At 42.9% G+C, this 20,826-nt stretch overlaps 1 protein-coding gene and 1 pseudogene across 1 annotated transcript in view; both read left to right on the forward strand.

Moving 5' to 3' along the window:
• LOC102726633 (tubulin alpha-1B chain-like) overlaps positions 1-563 on the forward strand; it is a 1,558-nt pseudogene extending 995 nt beyond the window's left edge.
• IHO1 (interactor of HORMAD1 1) overlaps positions 1-19,840 on the forward strand; it is a 42,781-nt gene extending 22,941 nt beyond the window's left edge. The window contains exons 5-8 of the mRNA XM_006744542.3: positions 8,521-8,569; positions 8,965-9,052; positions 16,319-16,422; positions 16,765-19,840. Of these exons, the coding sequence (XP_006744605.1) occupies positions 8,521-8,569; positions 8,965-9,052; positions 16,319-16,422; positions 16,765-17,913 (1,390 nt within the window). The 3' untranslated portion in view covers positions 17,914-19,840. The remainder of the gene's footprint in view (positions 1-8,520; positions 8,570-8,964; positions 9,053-16,318; positions 16,423-16,764) is intronic.
• Positions 19,841-20,826: the final 986 nt, after the last annotated feature.

Genomic DNA, 20,826 nt, shown 5'->3' on the forward strand with positions numbered 1-20,826 from the left:
GGTGAAATGTGACCCTCAGCATGGTAAATACATGGCTTGCTGCCTGTTGTACCGGGGCGACGTGGTTCCCAAAGATGTCAATGCTGCCATTGCCACCATCAAGACCAAGCGCAGCATCCAGTTTGTGGACTGGTGCCCCACTGGCTTCAAAGTGGGCATTAATTACCAGCCTCCCACTGTGGTGCCCGGTGGAGACCTGGCCAAAGTACAGCGAGCTGTGTGCATGCTGAGCAACACCACAGCCATCGCTGAAGCCTGGGCTCACCTGGACCACAAGTTTGACCTGATGTATGCCAAGTGTGCCTTTGTTCACTGGTATGTGGGGGAGGGCATGGAGGAAGGAGAGTTTTCTGAGGCCCGTGAGGACATGGCTGCCCTTGAGAAGGATTATGAGGAGGTTGGTGTGGATTCTGTTGAAGGAGAGGGTGAAGAAGAAGGAGAGGAATACTAATTACCATTCCTTTCAGCCCTGCAGCATGTCACACTCAGAACTTTAGCTTCAACATTACCTGACAGGCGTTAAAGCTTTCTGGTTAGATTGTCTTCACTTTTAACTGTGATCATGTCTTATCCATGTGTATCTGTCGCATTTTTCCATTATGTCTCAAAAGTAAAGGCTTTAAGAAAGAAAAAAAAAACTAAAAAGTTTCTGCACAGCAAAGGAAGCAATCAACAAAATAAAAAAGCAGTCTACAGAATGGTAAAAATATTTGCAAACCATATCTGATAAAGGGTTAATAAATATATAAGGAAATCCTACAGCTTGATAGTGTAAAAACAAATAGCCCAATTAAAAGATGGGCAAAGGAACTGAATATACATATATGCAAAGAAGACATACTAATGGCCAACAAGTGTATGAAAAAGGTGCTCAAGATCACTAGATGTCAGGGAAATGCAAATCAAAACCACAATGAAATATCATCTTACATCAGTCAGGATGGCCATTGTAAAAAAAAAAAAAAAGCTAAGTGTTGGCAAGGATGTGGACAAAAGGGAACCCTTATACACTGTTGGTGGGAATGTAAATTGGTGCAACCCCACTTCTAAGTATATATCCAAAGGAACTGAAATCAGGATCTCAAAGAGGTATCTGCATTACCATATTCACTGCAGCATTCTTTAAAAGAGCCAAGGCATGGAAGTAACCTAAATATCCATCAATGAGTGAATAAAGAAAATGTGGTATATACATACAATGGAATAGTCTTCAGCCTTAAAAAAAGAAGGAAATTCTGTCACTTATGACAACATGGATGAACCTGGAGGATGTTATGCTAAATTAAATAAGTCAGACACAGAAGGACAAATACAGTTGACTTTTGAGCAACACAGGTTTGAACCGCACAGTTCCACTTATATGTGAATCTTTTATAGCACAGTAGTAAATATTTTCTCTTATAATTTTCTTAACATTTTCTCTTCTCTAGCTTACTTTATTGTAAGAATACAGTACATAGTACATATAACATAAAAAAATTTGGTTAATCGGCTATTTGTGTTATCAGTGAGGCTCTGGTCAACAGTAGGCTTTTATGTTTTGGGGAAGTCAAAAGTTATATACAGATTTTCAACTGTGTGTGGGGGGAGGTCAGCTCCCCTAACCTCTGAGTTGTTCAAGTGCCAACTGTACTATATGATACCACTTATATGAGGAATGTAAAATAGACTCAAAGAAGCGGAGTGTAGGATGGTGGTTGCTAGGGACTGGAGTGTGGGACAAAAAGGGAGGTATTAGTTAAAGGGTACAAAGTTTCAGTTTATACAAGATGAATAAATCCTAGAGATCTACTGTACGGCATAGTGCCCATAGTTAACAATACAGTATTGTATACTTTAAAATTTGCTAAGATGGTAAATGTTTTAAGTGTTTTTATCACTGCTACTACTGCTATTAAATAAAGAGAGTGAGAGAAAGCTTTTGGAAGTGATGGATAGGTTCATGGAATAGATTGTGGTGAGCGTTTGACAGTTGTATACTTATCTCCAAACTTGTACACATTAAACGTGTACAGCTTTTTGTATATCAGCCTTAACTCAATAAAATTTTAAAAAATACTTGAATACTAACCACTCACAACAAATGCTGACTATAAGCAATTGGCACAGCTATATCCTCCCACAAGGTTGCTGTCAGCTCTGCATGTACTATAATTTACATAAATACATTGTTATTGGACATCTCAGTAAGCAAAAGATTTGATTCAATAAGCTTTGATCAATTTTTTTAAATAAAGGATCAGTTTGAGTGGATTTTGAAACCACATTCAAAAACACCAACTAGGTAAACTCCTTGAAGGTAGGGAGTTGAATTTTTTTCACTCCATATCACTGAAGCTTATAGCCAAGACCCTGTCACAAAAGAAGGCTCAATAAATAGTTGTTGGAAAAAATGAGTGGATTTTCTTTTTTTTTTTAAAGATTTTATTTATTTATTTGACAGAGAGACACACAGCGAGAGAGGGAACACAAGCAGAGGGAGAAGCAGGCTTCCCGTGGAGCAGGGAGCCCAATGCGGGGCTCATAACCTGAGCCGAAGGCAGACACTTAATGACTGAGCCACCCTGGCGCCCTAAATGAGTGGATTTTCAAAGCAAAATAATTCACCAACATAGGGCAGTACCAAACTTACTTCCATTCTTAAAAATAGGTTGTGTGTGTGTGTGTGTGTGTGTGTGTGTTAGCACAGATAATTTCCTAATTGACTTTTTCTAGAGAAAACATTAGGTCATAGTTGACTTCTATGAACCTATACATAATATTGGGTGGGTGAGAAATCTCTACTTTTAAGCATCCTTTTTTATTTTATTTTGGTAAAGAATAATAAAAATGGCTTCCAAACGAACACTAGCTTTTTTTTTTTTAAAGATTTTATTTATTTATTTGACAGAGAGAGAGACAGCAAGAGAGGGAACACAAGCAGGGGGAGTGGGGCAGGCTTCCTGCTGAGCAGGGAGCCCGATGTGGGGCTCAGTGCCAGGACCCTGAGATTATGACCCAAGCCGAAGGCAGATGTTTAACGACTGAGCCACCCAGGTGCCCCTGAACACTAGTTTTTTCTTTTTTTAAGATTTTATTTATTTATTTATTTGACAGAGAGAGACACAGCGAGAGAGGGAACACAAGCAGGGGGAGTGGGAGAGGGAGCCCGATGCGGGGCTCAATGTGGGGTTCGATGCGGGGCTCGATGCGGGGCTCAATCCCAGGACCCTGGGATCATGACCCAAGCTGAAGGCAGACGCCTAACTAACAACTGAACCACCCAGGCGCCCCTGACCACTAGCTTTTTAAGAAAGGTTCAATTATCAAGCTTTTAATGTTTTTACTGTTTATTAAGCATCTTAACTCAAGGCCTTTGGGTAAATCAGAACTTAACAGGGGCGCCTGGGTGGCTCAGTTGGTTAAGCGACTGCCTTCGGCTCAGGTCATGATCCTGGAGTCCCTGGATCAAGTCCCGCATCAGGCTCCCTGCTCAGCGGGAAGTCTGCTTCTCCCTCTGACCCTCCCCCCTCTCATGTGCTCTCTCTCTCAGTCTCTCTCTCTCAAATAAATAAATAAAATCTTTAAAAAAAAAAAAGAACTTAACATTTCAATTTAGACAGGTGGAATCAAGGATTAATAAACAGTTAAGGTAATGGGAGTATCAGTTATATATAAAACATTTCAATATAGGGGGCACCTGAGTGGTGCAGTTGATTGAGTTTCTCTTGGTTTTGGCTGGGGTCGTGGTCTCGGGGTCCTGAGATCCAGCCCTGCGTCAGGCTCCCCGCTCAGCAAGGAGTCAGCTGAAAGACTCTCTTTGCCTGTCCCTCTGCCTGCCCCCACCTCTCAAGATAAATAAATCTTTTAAAAAAACATTTCAATATAAAATTATATACAAACAGTATTTAATTTGTATAATATAGTTTCCTGTTGGGAACATTGTTTCCCAAATGTACTAATAAGGAGTGAGGTCATAAGAATAAAGAATCACTCTTAACTGGTGGTATACCATGGTTTAACTGGTGGTATAATATAAATGGGCAGCATTTTGGTAGCATTATTAGACTTTAGACATCTTTACATTTTTACGTTTTTTTTTAAAGATTTTATTTATTTCAGAGAGAGTGTGCACAAGTAGGGAGAGACAGGCTGAGGGAGAGGGAGAAGCAGGCTCTCCGCTGAGCAGGGAGCCCGATGCAGGGCTTGATCCTAGGACCCTGAGATCATGGCCTGAGCCGAAGGCAGACGCTTAACCAACTGAGCCACACAGGTACCCCAATTTTTATGTATTTTTTAATCAAGTTTTTACATGTCCATATTTTTTTAAGATTTTATTTACTGGTTGATTTAGGGAGCATAAGCGGGAGGAGGGGCAAAGAGGGAGAGAGAGGATCTCAAGCAGACTCTGTGCTGAGTGTGGAGCCGGTCATGGGGCTTGATCCCATGACCCCGAGATCATGAACTGAGCCCAAATCAAGAGTTGGACGCTCAACTGACTGAGCCACCCAGGCTCTCCATACATGTACATAGTTTTTTAAAATACAATTAGGGGGTGCCTGAGTGGCTCAGTTAAGCGACTGCCTTCGGCTTCGGTCATGATCCCAGGGTCCTGGGATTGAGTCCCACATCGGGCTCCCTGCTTGACGGGAAGCCTGCTTCTCCCTCTGCCTCTGCCTGCTACTCCCCCTGCTTGTGCTCTCAATCTCTGTCAAATAAATAAAATTAAAAATATATATATAATTAGGATTATAGTGAAAAACAGCAGGCCTATCTTTCCCCACTTTTAATTCCCTTTTCCTTTTTGCAACCAACTTGCAACCCTTTTAGCTATGCTAGTACTTAGGTCCACATATCTTATGGCATATGTTAGATAGCTTATATTGTCATTTCTTGATTTTTTTCAGCTTCAGAGAATGACTTTCTACCCTGGAATAAGAATTTGCTTTTCTGCCTCCTCCACCATAAACTTCTCATCTTCCATCACTTTAGTTAAATCAGTTTTCATTCGGGTCGTGCTCCCAGGGGCCTGGGATCGATCCCAGCATCGGGCTCCTTGCTCAGTGGGAGCCTGCTTCTCCCTCTGCCTGCTGCTCTCCCTGCTTGTGCTCTTTCTCTCTGACAAATAAATAAAATCTTTAAAAACAAAAAACCAGTTTTCAATCTTTAAATCCTTACCTAGTTAGCCTAGAAAAATTATATATACTATGATTACCATTTCCTAATGTTAAAAATGGCCTTGTTTTCTTTTTTGCTGAGTTTTCTATGTAGGAATCACAGTCCATCCCCAAATTCTGCAACAGAGCTAAAAAAAAGCTCCTTGTTTTATTTTTTCTTAAAGATTTTATTTGACAGAGAGAGAGAGAGAGAGTGTGTGTGTGTGTGTGTGCTTGCACGCGTGCTCGTGAGAGAGGGGGGGGGCATGAGCAGGGGGAACACAATGTGGGGCTTGATCCCAGGACCTGGGATCATGATCTGAGCTGAAGGCAGATGCTTAACTGATTGAGCCACCCAGGTGCCCCAGAAGCTCCTTGTTTTATACCCAAACACATCAGAAATTCTTCAGTGTCATTTTCTTCTCAGAGTCATCTTCCTAATTCTGATCTGAACTTGGTACTCTTGCTCTGCAGCGCAGCTGTCATCCTGAGTCCTCCCTTCACCGTCATCCTAGGCATTCCTACCTCCTCTCTCCTGCATTCCTACCTCCTGTTACTCTTATCCTATGTCCTTTTCATTCTTAGTTTACCCCTTGGATTTGGTGGAGCATATATTCCAGAAACTTCCAGACAACAGGTGCATGGAACCTAAATAACTTTTTAAGACCTTGCCTATCTGAAATTCTTTATTTTCCCCTCATACTTGATTGCAAATTAGGCTGGATATAGAATTCTAGATTGGAAATTATTTGTCCCCAAAATTTCTAAAGCATTGCTGTCATTGCCATATCACTTTGTATGTTGCTTTTAAGAGGTCTGTTGCCATTCTGATTCCTGATCCTGTGTAATCACTTGCTTTTTTCTTTCTGGAAGTTTTTAAGGCCTTCTCATTATCCATAGACTTTTGAAATTTTACAGTAATGTGCTTTCATGTGGCATGTCATAATCTTTAGGCATTGAGGAGTTCCTTTTGACCTATAAACTTGTGATTTTTGGTTCTCAGAATTTTTCTTTTGTTATCTTTGAAAATCTCCTATTTTTATTCTTCTTTCTTCTGAATCTCTAGTTTTGGGTGTATGTTGGCTCTCCTGCATTTATCCTCTTTTTTTTTTTCTATTGATCTATTTTCCATCTCTTTGTCTTTTGTTCTATTTTCTGTCCTATTTCCTTAACTGTATCTTCTAACTATTCTACTTGTTTCTGCTATTTTAAATTTCTATATCCCTTTCTTATTCTCTGCTTTTATAATTCAATAGCATTCTGTTCTTAATATCCTTAATTCATTAACTTTTTTTAAGATTTATTTGAGAGAGAGAGAGAGAGCACGTGTGCACATGTGAGCAAGGGGGAGGGGCAGAGAAGGAGAGAAGCAGACTCCCCGATGAGCCCGGAGCCTGGCACAGAGTCAATCCCATGACCCTGAGATCATAGCCTGAGCTGAAATCAAGAGTCAGATGCCCAACCAACTGAGCCACCCAGGTGCCCCTAACTCATTAACTGTTTAATTTTTTTTTTTAAGATTTTATTTATTTATTTGAGAGAGAGAGAATGAGAGAGAGCACATGAGAGGGGGGAGGGTCAGAGGGAGAAGCAGACTCCCTGCCGAGCAGGGAGCCCGATGCGGGACTCGATCCAGGGATTCCAGGATCATGACCTGAGCCGAAGGCAGTCACTTAACCAACTGAGCCACCCAGGCGCCCTAATTTTTAATATTTTTATTGTTTGCCTGGTTTGCCTGACAATGGTCACAGAAAGTCTGTGTTCTCATTTTTTGTAAGTGGACACTAAAATTTTTCAGGTAATGTCCCAATATCATAAAAAGTGTAAGGTTTGTAGACCCCTAATGGTTCTATAAAATTCTTTTATTATTTTTTAAAAAGATTTTATTTATTCATTTAGAAAGAGAGAGAGCACATGAGCAGGGGGAGGGGTAGAGGCAGAGGCAGAGAGAGACTCTCAAGTAGACTCCCCGCTGAGCAGGGAGCTCCATCTGACGACCCCAAGATCACGACCTGAGCCAAAACCAAGAATTGGCCACTTAACCCACTGAGCCACCCAGCCGCCCCAAAATTCTTCTTTTAAAGTCAGTCTGGTAGAGCATCCAAAAGACTTGGTATGAAGAGTAGTCCTATTAGGGTTCAAAAACTGATATTTGCATTTATATTGTGTAGATTGAAGAAACAAAACCTGTAAAAAAATTTTAATGACAATCCATGTCTGAATCTTTTCAAAAGTGGGATATTTGAGGAAGAATTGTTATAGTTTCTTTTTCATTAAAAATTAATATTGCTGGGGCGCCTGGGTGGCTCAGTCGTTAAGAGTCTGCCTTCGGCTCAGGTCATGATCCCAGGGTCCTGGGATCGAGCCCCGCATCAGGCTCCCTGCTCAGCGGGAAGCCTGCTTCTCCCTCTCCCACTCCCCCTGCTTGTGTTCCCTCTCTCGCTGTCTCTCTCTCTGTCAAATAAATAAATAAAATCTTTTAAAAAAATTAATATTGCTGGGGCGCCTGGGTTGCTCAGTTGGTTAAGCATCTGACTCTTGGTTTTGGCTCAGGTCTTGATCTCCCAGTCGTTAGATCGAGCCCCAGGATGGGCTCTGCACTTAGCACAGAGTCTGCTTCAGATTCTTTCTCCCTCTCCCTCTGCTTCTCCCCCACCCCCACTCACTCTCTCTCTCTTAAATAAATAAATAAACAAACAAATAAATAAATAAAATCTTTGGGAAAAAAAAAAGAGGGGCACCTGGGTGGCTCAGTTGGTTAAGCCTCTGACTCTTTAATTCTTCTCAGGTCACAATCTCAGGGTCATGAGATGAAGCCGGAGTAGGGTTCCATGCTCACTGGGGAGTCTGCTGGAGATTCTCTGTCTCCCTCTCCCTCTGTCCCTTCCCCTATTCTCTCTCTCTCTCAAAATAAATAAATAAAATCTTTAAAAAAAAGAAATTAATATTACTCCCAGAATCATCTCTACCCATTCTTACAGTCAAAGAAATAGTCATTAGACTAAGATGTTTCCAGGAATTTTGGACTACCAGAAGGAAGTCACTATCTTCTGAAGACACTGTTGCTATGAAAATGAAAGCTGGTCTATTTTATTGTAGTAACCACTTGAGTTGCTAATATTTACCTTATTTAAGATACATGTAGAGTAAATTTTAAAAAGAAGAAGAGTGGTTTGCCTTGGCAATGGTCACAAAAAGTCTATGTTCTCTTTTTTTTTTTGTAGCTGGACACAAATTTTTCAGGGTTGAGTCTCCAGCTCTAATCAAGTACTGTTTTGATGCTATACCAGGTGAAGAAGGCCTGCCATGTTCATGGAATCAATTCTGTTACAGACTTTTTCAATATTTCACAAAGATTTATTTTATTTTTTCTCGCTTATTCTAGTGAGACTCTATACAACTTCATTTCCCATATCAGAGAAAGCATTCACAGGGTAAGTATAGCTGCATGTCAAGGAATTAAAACATTTTACATTTTAAGAAGTTTACTAATTACATTGACCTTAATTCATATAGGATAACAGTATTTTAACTACCTTTTTTTTTAAAAGATTTTATTTATTTATTTGACAGACAGAGACACAGCAAGAGAGGGAGCACAAGCAGGGGGAGTGGGAGAGGGAGAAGCAGACCTCCCGCAGAGCGGGGAGCCTGATGTGGGGCTGGATCCCAGGACCCTGGGATCATGACCTGAGCCGAAGGCAGACGCTTAACTACTGAGCCACCCAGGCGCCCCTTAACTACCTTTTTTATCACTAAATGACAATACTCCAAGTTAGGAAAATAAGGCAATAGTCTGTGAATTCATTCTTAATTTGGGGTTGCTTAGTTGCAGACATCTGTGGAAAAGTCTGAGGAACATCTCAGCTCAAGAAGCCAATCTATTTTGGATTGTTTGGAGACTGTGGCCAAGACATGTGAGTATCTTGTATTTGAGGTTATCAGCAGAGGGCACTAGTGAGCAGTGAACTGAACTTTCTGACCCTAGCCACGTTTCTGTCAGGGGTGAGGTTCCATAGTGTACCTGGTTCCTAGATGCCCTCTGTGAAGCACTACTCCTCCACCCAGTAATCCCGCCGCCTCAGGATAGGTAACTCTGCCAGATTTCTCATCTGACTGCCTGAAGTGAATCAACAGCATCCCTGAGTCCCTAATGAGTTGCTGGCTGTGCTATCTATAAAGACATTGTTCCCTTAGGACTTAGAAATAAAGATTGCTCCCTTAGGAGTTAGAAATACTCCAGGCACCTAATCATCTTCTTGCTGCCATGGTTTCAATGAGAGCTGTTTTGTAGTGAATCACAGCATCTTTCTCCATTTCAGTTATAGTTAGTGATCTGTAAAGTCTCCTGCTCTACCAATTAGTGATTTATGTTTAGATAAAACCACGGTCCTGGCTCTTACTAAACAGAAGAGAGCCATAACACTGCTCTTCTTAGGCAGACACCTCTGTAGACCCAACAGCTTCTCAACTAAATAGCAAGATGATGACTGCATCTTCACTTGTTTGCATTTGTCTGTGTGTTTATTTTTTTATTTTAAACAAATTGAAGTCAACTTATTTAAATGCCTTGGAATGGATTGCTCATGATTTACAAAAATTAATGCCTTTGTGTGGCTTAGAAATTAATCTCCATCTGTCTGCAAAAAAGCACTGTACTGTCTGCTGGCTTCCAACCTGGGTATCCCACACACAGGGCAACTGTGCATCTGTTTGGAAATCAGTTCTGGAAGCCTGGGACTGTTGCCCTCACAAGAAGTAGCAAGACAAAGAGCAGAAGCAAATCAGGAGTGCTTTCTTTGTATATGATGGAATAACTCATTTGTAAGTGACCAAGGAAAGCACTCTTTTTGCTTTCTACATTTGAAACTAGGTAAAGTACAAAAAGGAGAATTATATGACATTCTTAGCCCAGACTAGGGAATGGAAGTATCCAAGCTCCCGATACAAGATCAAGGCAGAGCAGGGACTAGAACTGGGTCTGGTTTATAGTAGGCATAGGGATCCTGATCCTTCACCCTGATGGTTCCTTTTTAGAGGATAAGACTCAGGAGAAGGAGCCACTTTGATAGGGCAAACAGTAAAAAACACTGTGGCATCATGTTAATTACAAAGCCAGATCATTCTTTTTTTTTTTTTTTAAGGTTTTATGTATGTATGTATGTATGTATGTATGTATGTATGTATGTATTTAGAGAGCTTGAGCAGGGGGAGGGACAGAGAGAGAGGGAGAGAGAGAATCTCCAGCAGACTCACACTCAGCATGGAGCCTGAGTTGGGATTAAGCAGGCCTTGATCCTAAGACCCTGAGATCATAACCTGAGCTGAAATCAAAAGAGTCGGATGCTTAACCAAATGAGCTACCCAGGCACCCCTAGAAAGCCAGATCATTCTTGAAAATGGCACAAGTAGCTTGTTCAGAGTCATTCCTTTTCTTGGCAGGTAGCAATCAGGATCAGGAAGTTAGTCATTGAAAAAGGAACCAGACAAATCCTCTATCATCATATGGTGTGGCCCAGTCTAGCTGGCCTGAAGCACTGAATTTGCCAGTCAGTATATTCTGCAGCTTTCAGTATGCACTCACTGTAGCTCATAAGGGAAAGGGAAAGATATTGTGTGAACGTGCTCTCTTGTGTTATTATGTAATGGGCGCCTTCACAGAATGAGGTCATGAAATCTTTCCCCAGTCACAGTCTGCCTGTTCAACCAGGTGGATCACTCAAAGCCATCTAATCTAACTCCTCTTGTTCTTCAGCTGAAGACTGGGGAGACCAGAGTAATAGAATGAATTACCAAGGCCATCTACATCCTACTTTAGTTTAGGTTTAGGTGGGCTAATTAATTAGTAAAGAGCAGTACCACCTAATAGGTATCAGTTCTATTGAAAAATATGATCATTAGGAAAATAAAAAGGAGGGGATGCTATTGAAAATCAGAAAATGGGGGCACCTGGGTGGCTCAGTCGGTTAAGCATCCAACTCCTCATCTCAGGGTTGTGAGTTCAAGCCCCGCGTTGGGCTCTATGCTGGGTGTGGAGCTTACCTAAAAAAATTAAAAAAGAAAGAAAATCAGAAAATGTCTTCTTTGGAAAATAGATAACTCTATACATAAAAATAAATTCCATATGAATCAATATAATAAGTGTAATGATTAAATCATAAAAAGAACTATAAGAAAAAATGGGCAGCATTTTTATAATTTTGGAGTGGAGAAATGCCTTTCTAAGCAAGGCACATATAATCATTAAGAAGAATGAGGTCTATCTTTATGAATCATGTTGAAATGGAAATAGCTCTTCATCGTTAAGTAATAACAGCAAGGTGCTGCTTGTGTGCACATAATTTACTCCGGGACACATCTTGTGGAGGAGTGTGACCAGTTAGTGAAAATTGGGAAGGGTATCCCAAAGAAAATGGGACACTGAGCAATCTCTTCTTACACATGGAGGCTCCCAGACCTTTCCGCAGGCTGTCATCAGCATGGCAGGGAGAGCAAAACTACAGAATATGTAAAAGGAAAACCACTGGCAATCAGTGGAAAAGTGTCAGAATCTGATCTCATGTCAGTAGAGCCCTCGTCAAATAGCTAAAATAGAAATGAATAAAAAATTCATCTTCAAAGAAAACAGAGGTATGTCCAGAATATGGAAATGGATTTTAAATGGAATTTTTACAAAAAAGCTAAAAATACCTGATGTTTATGGCCAAAGCAGAAATGAAAGGAGTCCTCTTCTAGAGAACAGCCATACACATATATACACACACAAGCTCTGTAATCTATACATGGATATGCACATGTATCAATGTATCAATGCAAAGTTCCAGAAACCACTCATAATGTTAAATTCCAGGAAGTGGAACCAAGGTCTGCATCGGAGAGAATCGGTCAATTTTGCATTGCATACCTTTTTAAACTGTTATAGGTTTGAGTTATTTTCTTAAAAACTTTTTAAAAGAGGGGCACCTGGGTGGCTCAGTTGGTTGGGCGACTGCCTTCGGCTCAGGTCATGATCCTGGAGTCCCGGGATCAGGTCCCGCATCAGGCTCCTTGCTCGGCAGGGAGTCTGCTTCTCCCTCTGATCCTCCCCCTCTCATGCTCTCTGTCTCCCATTCTCTCTCTCAGATAAATAAATAAAAAAAAAAATCTTTAAAAAAAAAAAAACTTTTTAAAAGGAAAAGAAAGGGATAGACTTTGGAAGTAATGAGCTTGATACAAAAGCTCCTGTGAAAGAGAAGATCCCAAACATACGTTTCCCAGGGGACAAGGAAAGACTATGTGGGACCACAGATAGATGCTTTCTGAGTACTGAATCTGGAATTGAACGCTTTGCTTGCCTTCCCCATTCTCTGCTTTTGTGGTTGGTAATGTTCACTGTTGCTAAGAAACATTGCTATTTAGGAATTCATCTAGGATAGGATAATTACATTTGCTTTCTACTACAAATATCTACAAGGATGTCTGGAAAAATATTTGACTAATTGAGTTTAGGAATAGGAATCCAGTACTTAAACATAAGTAAACAGCCTTTTTCTAAGTGGTTGACATATGGAATTTAACTTTGTATTGAGTAATAGAAAATTTGCTTTCTAAAAAATTCTTTTTTTACTGTGGTAAAATACACATAACATAAAATTTATCGTTTCTTACTGCTATTTTGCAAGACTACACTGGCTTGTCTATTTCTAGTCATAACAGACTCTTTTACTTTGCACTTGCTGTTTTCTCTATCTGAATAACCTTCCCCTCATCTTTGCAGGGCTAGTTCCTTTAATCCTTCCAGTTCCACCTTAAATGTACCCATCTCCGATGACCTTATCTGAAATAGGTGTCCCCCACTCTGTTATTTTTATTATAATCCCTATCATAGCATTTATTACAGCTTTCATTTATTTTTTTAAAGATTTTATTTATTTATTTGACAGAGAGAGACACAGCGAGAGAGGAACACAAGCAGGGGGAGTGGGAGAGGGAGAAGCAGGCTTCCTGCGGAGCAGGGAGCCCGATGCGGGCTCGATCCCAGGACCCTGGGATCATGAACTGAGCCGAAGGCAGACGCCCAACGACTGAGCCACCCAAGCGCCCCTACAGCTTTCATTTATTTATGTACATGTTTATTTACTTTTTTATTTTTATTTTTTCCTTTTCAAAACTGCAGAAATTCATGTATGTAGTAGACAGTTTTGTTCAAGATTGTTTCCATGTTCCTAGGACAGTATCTGATAATAATTTTCAGATAAAACTGTAAATCTCCAAATAATACATTCAAACACATCAGGAATTCTTTCTGTTCCATTTTCTCATTAGAGGTGTCCTGCCTGGAGCTCAGTCTTCCAGCTCCAAACCGGGCAGATGACTCCTGAGGTCCCAATCTTAGGACTTCTCTTCACCATCATTCTGAGGATCCTCTTTTTTTCATCCCCAGTCTTGGATCCCTTTGTTTACTGGACTTTGGTTTATACTTGTGTTTGGTGATACACATCTTCCAGTAGCCTTCTGAGAAAGAGTGTGTGGGAGGGAAACTTTTTATACACTGCATGTTTGAAAATGTCTTCTATCTCTACATGGGTCTAGAATCCTAGGGGGAAATGCTTTGTCCTCAGGATTTCTAAGGCATAGCTCCATTGTCTTCTAGTGTTAGTCTGGTTATTGAGATATTTGATGCCATTTTGCTTCTTGATTCTTTATGTTATCTGGGTACCCCCTACTATCCCTAATAGACATTTTTTTGAGCCTCATGTTTTCCCTTGATAGTCTGAGAACCAACTGGTAAAGTGCCACAAACCATAAGGTAATTTAGTTGGGTAGCAGAAATTAACAAAAAATGTAATGGGGAAAAAAAGATGCCATTTTTAAATCTAACACAGAAGATAAACTACTCAGGAATAAACTTAACAAGGATATACAACTCACTCGTCTTTTTTTTTTTTTTTAATGGCTTCTGGGTTTTGTCTTGCTTAGAAAGGCCTTCCCCTACGTCTCTCCCATGTTTCCTTCTTGTACTTTACAATTTACTTAATTATACTAAAATTGTCAATCTATCTGGAATTTATGTTAATATAAGAAATCTGAAATATAAGACTCCTTTTAGGAAAGGGATTATGTTTTATTTTAAAGAGAAACTCTGAAGTAAATCACTTAAGCTTTATTAGATAGCATGTGTTAAATTCCTGCCCTTGGGGTGATAAGAGAGGAAAAAGAGACAGAATAGTTAGAACAAGGAGTGGGGGTGAGACGGGGACACTAACCAAAGTACCTGTCAGATTGAGGCAAGCTTTCAAATAAGACTAAATTTGAGGGTTTTTTTGTGTTGTGTTTTTTTCCAAAGATTTTATTTATTTGTCAGAGATAGAGAGGGAGAGCACAAGCAGGGGGCGTGGCAGGCAGAGGGAGAAGCAGGCTCCCCGCTGAGCAAGGAGCCCGATGGGGGACTCGATCCCAGGACCCTGGGACCATGACCTGAGCCGAAGGCAGACGCTTAACCAACTGAGCCACCCAGGTGTCCTATAAATTTGAGTTTGTTATCCTGTCTTTTCAATCACCAGATGTCACTCTGATTTTCCATTTATTGTGAAGAGTTAAACACTCTCTTGTTGCCAAATTGTTTTTTACCCATGTAAAATGAAAAAAAAAATTGTCAAGAATCTTGAAATACCCTTTAGATAGTTTTGAGAAGATAAAAGGAATATCTGGTGTATTATTCCTGATTATTTGTAAATTATACTTGTTACGTATTTACAATAGTTTATAGAATATAAACTTACAATACAACTTACAATTGTTTATAGAATATAGTAGATACTCATCAAATATTTGTTGAATAAATGTAAGAGTGTCTTCACATGACCTGCCATTTAGCAAGAGGGTGGCAATAATTGATTGCAACACAATGTGTTAGTTAAGTGTGTGTGTGTAAAATCTCCCTATGCCAAAGAGAGGAATCAGTATCAGTCCTGAGTGGTTAGCACTCAGGTCACCAAGTTCATTGCAGCCCAAGTGTAAATAGGGGATAAATAAGTGATGGGTGATAGGTGATAAGTGATGGTAGAGCACACAAATGGTGCCAACAGCAGAGAAAAGGAGCCCCCAAGCCAGCCAGGATATGCTGTTTTCCAAGGAGGTGACTGCTGAGAGCAGAGGGAAGAATAGGAATTAGTGGCACTGAGGGGCACCTGGGTGGCTCAGTCGGCTAAGCACGTACCTTCGACTCAGGTCATGATCCCGGAGTCCCAGGATCAAGCCCCGTGTCAGGCTCCCCGCTCAGTGCGGAGTCTGCTTGTCCCTCTGCCCCTCCCCCTACTCGTGTTCTCTGTCACTCTCTCTCAAATAAATAAAATCTTAAAAAAAAAAAAAAAAAGGAATTAGTTGCACTGAGGTGGTGATTGAGGGGAATGGGTAGAGTTGATAAGGGACTGAAGCATAAGTACTCCAAGCCAGGGAACAGCATGCACAAGGCCAATGGTGAGAGAGAGATTGCATAGGAAACAGACCTCAGAGATGTGGAGGTGGACAGAGAGGGTAAGCAGAAGTGAGCCTGGGTCTTCATGGCCAATTTAAAAATTTGGACTTTGGGGCGCCTGGGTGGCTCAGATGGTTGGGTGTCTGCCTTCGGCTCAGGTCACGATCTCCGGGTCCTGGGACTGAGCCCCGTGTCGGGCTCCTGGCTTGGTGGGGAGTCTGTTTCTCCCTCTGCCTCTCCCCCTGCTTGTGCTCTGTCTCTTTCTCTCTCAAATGAATAAATAAAATCTTTAATAAATAAATAAAGATTTGGACTTCACCCAGTGGCCAGTGGGGTGCTATTGAAAGTTTCAGTGCAGGTTTCAGAGGAGGCATGATCATATCTACCTTCTGGAGAGTTCATTCTGAAGACAGAACCAAAAAGGTAGGCCAAGGAGGAGGTTGGTGCCATCATCTGGGCAGCAGGTTTCAGAGTCCCCAGGAGGTGCTGAGATTGAGGCTGCCTGGGCCAGAATGTTCTCAGGGTGGGAGGGAAGAAGGGATGGTGGAAGAACCACCCTTCTCGGGCTTCCTCTCCTCACGAAGGCTGATCTGGTTGGAGAGTCCTGGGCACCAGCAGAGCAGGCTCAGGTGGTCCATGCCTGATTCTAGCTCATCCCTTTATTGTCTGCGTGGGGTGGGGCATTGCCATAGTCTTCGTGAAGTGATTGTCAGCTTTCTGTATTTAGTACAAGAGACTGTGCGGGCCCAGAGTGATCTGGTGTTGGAAACAGTGCATGACAAAGGCAACATGGAGCAGGTCATCTTGGAGATACAGAAGAGATTTGAAGCTGTAAGTGTGGATACCAACCTCTTTCCTCAAGTATGTTTTTAGCTTTGTCACTAAGACCCAGAGAGACACCTTTAAAGCTGCAATTTTTTTTCAGCCCAGAACAGAAGCCAGATAGGTCCCTTGGCAATGGACCAGGGTGGGACCAACTTCCTCCTCCAAGGTTCTCTGGCATGATGTGGACCCAAGGGGCCCTGCTCCAGAATGTTGCCATGCTTCCTCTGTAAAGCACCCAGCAAGGGAAAAGCTTTGGTTCTGCTAGCACATCCTTTGGTTGGTTTGCACATTTCATTGTGCCTTCTGAGTTGCAGTGTCCATACCTCTTTTCTCACTATCTTTCCCTAGAGACAAGCAGAATTTATAGAAATGAAATCTGACCTGAAGCAACTTGAAGTTTTAGTTGCCCAGCAGAGTAAGGACTTCCAGCGGCTATGTGAGCAGCTAGGACAGCTGAATGTGGCCAGTGTCCTGGCAGAGCTGAAGAGATTGATTTCAGCCCCTCGGGGCCCCGCGCACGTGAAAGACAGCACTTCCCAGACCTCACCACCTCTGGCCCAGAGCCTCCATTTCACCAGGCAGGACACATATGCTTCTGAGGAACCAGTTCTGTGGCAGGCTCAGGCCCCCCCTGCTGTACAGAATCTGAGTATGGGTTCCCTGCAGTCTGGAGAGTTCGGTGTCTGTGGTGAGGGAGCAAAAAGTGATGCTCTCCAAGAAGAGGCTGCGCTGATGGCAGCTGGAACCAGCAAAAGAAACAGGCAAGTCAAGGACAGGGCAGTACAGACCAACTGCAAGAACTGGACCCTTCCTAAAACCAGCTCAGAGAACCATGGCTCCGGCTTCCCAGGCCCCGAAGTTCCTGGTGGTAGGGACTGGGTTTCCCAAGGAGCCTCAAGGCTTCTACCCCTGGACTTGAACAACTTTGCAACCAGCATTAAGAACACCTGCCAAAAATGTCAAACCGAAGGTGTGTCTCCGTGTGACCCTTGTGAACAAAGGTGGGCGGCTGCACAGAAAGGCAGAACCGTGGAAAGGGGGGGGACAGGCAAGAAGCAGCAGCCCAGGAAGTCCCACAGAGGCAGGCTTCTAGCCAGGAAGCAAGAACAAGTCCCTAGCAAAGCCTGTGCTTTCATTTCTAAATATCCTCAGCCTCCAGTTTCTGGCCCACAAAGGCCCCCCCTGGAGCAGCAGAAGCCCCTTGCTCAGCCCCTGCATCTGAGGGGCCCCAGCAGCCCCACAAAGCCAGTCAGCCCTGTTCTGGGAGGCATAGTCAGGCGCAGTAAGGTGATGAGGGCAGCACAAGGGAACATCTTACAACTCGGTGGGCACTCTTCCCAAGACGACAGGCTGCTTTCCACCAGTTCCCAGGGGGACCACCAGATGAGCTGGTTCAGCGACCTCAGCCTGGGAAGTTCAGAACCCCCTCTGTGCAGGGAGCCAAGCAAGAATGTGCCCTATGACCTGGGTTTTGATAGCAGTGATGATGGCTTCTGACCAGCCCACAAAATGTCTGCAGCTGATAGCTTATTGGTCTCAGCTGGAAAGACAGATGACAGCGCCCCAGGACTAACAGCAGAAAGCCCCCGAAGCCGAGGGGAGCGCTCGGGCTCAGAGGCCCTGCTGGGGGTCAGGGCGGGATGGGTCTGGCATTCTGGGTACCAGGTGCCGCCCATGACAGGCCTCAGAGCTACACACATCTTTATGTATCGGAGTGAAGCATGTGAAGACCGTGGTGAGGAGCCGGGGCAGCAGCCTGGGTGTAGGGCATGGGGGGAGGGTGCGGTTTCTGGTGAAAGGAGGGATATTGTGTGGCGGAAGGGCTCTCTCAGAACCATTGGTGCGGCACCATGACTCCCCAACACCACATTTTTGGTCTTCACAATATTTCCTACACATAAACAATAACTTTCCAGGCCTCAGTAGTTTTTTTATTATTATTTTTCTCCAGTTTTACTGTCAGAGCACTTGCATTTTTTGACCAGTGGAGGTATTATTACAGAATACACTAAGTCAAGTCTTCTTGTGTGAGAAACCGAGAATGTTAAGCTGCCAATCAAAGAGAGGTGACATGCACCCAATGAATGCCCAGAGTGCCGCTGTACACGAGCCAACCAATCCCAATTTTCTTCCTGGCTCTTTGTCCCCATCCTGTTTTCAACCACTCTTCAAGCTGGTGAGAGCATCTAAGGGTCCAGTAATATTTCCGGAGGGCATGGGGCTTATATGAAACTTTGGCTTTCTATTTATATCTTGCAGAAGTTTTGAATTTTTGTTATACATATATATTTATTTTGTAACAAAAAAAATAAAACATATAAAACATTTAAAAGCATATGTTTTGGGGAGGGGGCGTGTGGGTGGCTCCGTTGGTTAAGCGTCCGACTCTTGATTTCCATTCAGGTCATGATCTCAGGGTTATGAGATTGAGCCCCGCGTGTGGCTCTGCACTGAGCGTGGAGCCTGCTTAAGCTCTCTCTCTCCCTCTCTCCCTCTGCACCTCCCCCTACTCAAGCTCTCTTTCTCTCTCTCGAAACCCCACAAAAAACAAAACACTTAAGCATATTTTTTCATTAAGTTTATTGAAGTGATCTCCCATCAACTTAAGAAAATCAAATGGATAAGATACATACCATCTTTTTATCCTGCAGGCTTCTCCCAAGATGATTTTGAATAAACAACAGCCTCCTCAGACTGGTTTCTCTTCCTTTATCGTTTGAAAGTAAAAATCCTCACTGGATGGATTGGCTTCCAGAATCTGCCCATTTTCTTCTCTTTTTTTTTTTTTATATTCTTTATTTAAATTCAAGTTAGTTAACATAGAGTGTGTCATTAGTTGCGGGGTTGGATTCAGTTATTCATCGCTTGCATGGGAGACCCTGTGCGCATTATATCACGTGCGCTCCTTAATGTCCATCACCCAGTTACCCCATCCCCCCACCCCGTCCCCTCCAGCAACCCTGTTTGTTCCCTAGAGTTAAGAGTCTCTTATGGTTTATCTCCCTCTCTGATTTTATCTTATTTTTCCTTCACTTCCCCTATGTTCATCTGTTTTGTTTCTGAAATCCCACATGTGAGTGAAATGATATATTTGTCTTTCTCTGACTGACTTACTGAGTTTAGCATAATACCCTCTAGTTCCATCCATGTCTTTGCGCATTTTCAAGGCTGTAGTAAATGACACTAGGGCCTCTGAGTGGGCCGTTATGGAAAACAGTGTTCTTGGGCGCCTGGGTGGCTCAGTTGGTTGAGCGACTGCCTTCGGCTCAGGTCATGATCCTGGAGTCCCAGGATCGAGTCCCGCATCGGGCTCCCTGCTCGGCAGGGAGTCTGCTTCTCCCTCTGACCCTCCTCCCTCTCATGCTCTCTGTATCTCATTCTCTCTGTCTCAAATAAATAAATAAAATCTTTAAAAAAAAAAAAAGAAAACAGTGTTCTTGATTTTTTTCTTATTTTTACATTCTTTATTTTCAAGGGTGTGTGTCCCACAAAAGTCTGAGTTTAATTTGCCTTTGACACCTTTGGCAGGGATACCAGGCACCAGCCTAAGCTGCTCTTACTCCCGTTTCCAGACCAAGGGCGTCCTGTGGCCTGTAGCTGGGAGCCCCAGGCAATGGCAGCTTTCCGAGGCCAAGGGCGTACAGACTTGGACTCTGCCTCAGGCTGCCCCGACCTTCTCTCTGCCTGTGAGCCTCACTGGATGTCTGTTCACCCTGGCCTCTGCCAACCTCTACTGCTTTCCCTGCTGGGTCGCTCTGCCTGTGCAAGGGAGGCCTGCAAGGAACGGGCCCAGCCACACCACGGGTTTCTTCCAGCCCTTCTCAAACTGACTACGGGTGGCTGTTGGGCGGTTAGCATAAGGCTTGTAGGCCATAGGGGTTTGTATCGGGAAATCTTTTATTACTCTAAGTTGAAAAGTTTAGTCATTTTGGGGCGCCTGGCTGGCTCCAGTTGGGCAGCTGCCTTCCGCTCAGCAGGGAGCCTGCTTCTCCCTCTCCCTCTGCCCCTCCCCCTGCTCGTGCTTTCTCTCTCTCTCTCAAATAAATCAACAAAAATCTTTAAAAAATTAAAAAGAAAAAAGTTTAATCGTTGTAAATCGAAGTTGAGACCCTGTTAAGAGAACTCCATCAATATTTATGACTGTGGCCTTCTCATTGAAGGGTCTGTCCAATTTTGAAATGCCAAAGCAGGACCCTCTGTTCTTTGATTCTGTTGTGAGTTATGAAATCCTGTATTTCTGGGGTGTCTGGGTGGCTCAGTCGTTAAGCGTCTGCCTTCGGCTCAGGTCATGGTCCCAGGGTCCTGGGATCCAGCCCCGCATCGGGCTCCCTGCTCTGCGGGAGGTCTGCTTCTGCCTCTCCCACTCCCCCTGCTTGTGTTCCCTCTCTCGCTGTGTCTCTCTCTGTCAAA

Source organism: Leptonychotes weddellii, chromosome 1 (genome assembly GCF_054177405.1).
Source record: "Leptonychotes weddellii isolate Sample4059 chromosome 1, ASM5417740v2, whole genome shotgun sequence".
NCBI lineage: Eukaryota > Metazoa > Chordata > Mammalia > Carnivora > Phocidae > Leptonychotes > Leptonychotes weddellii.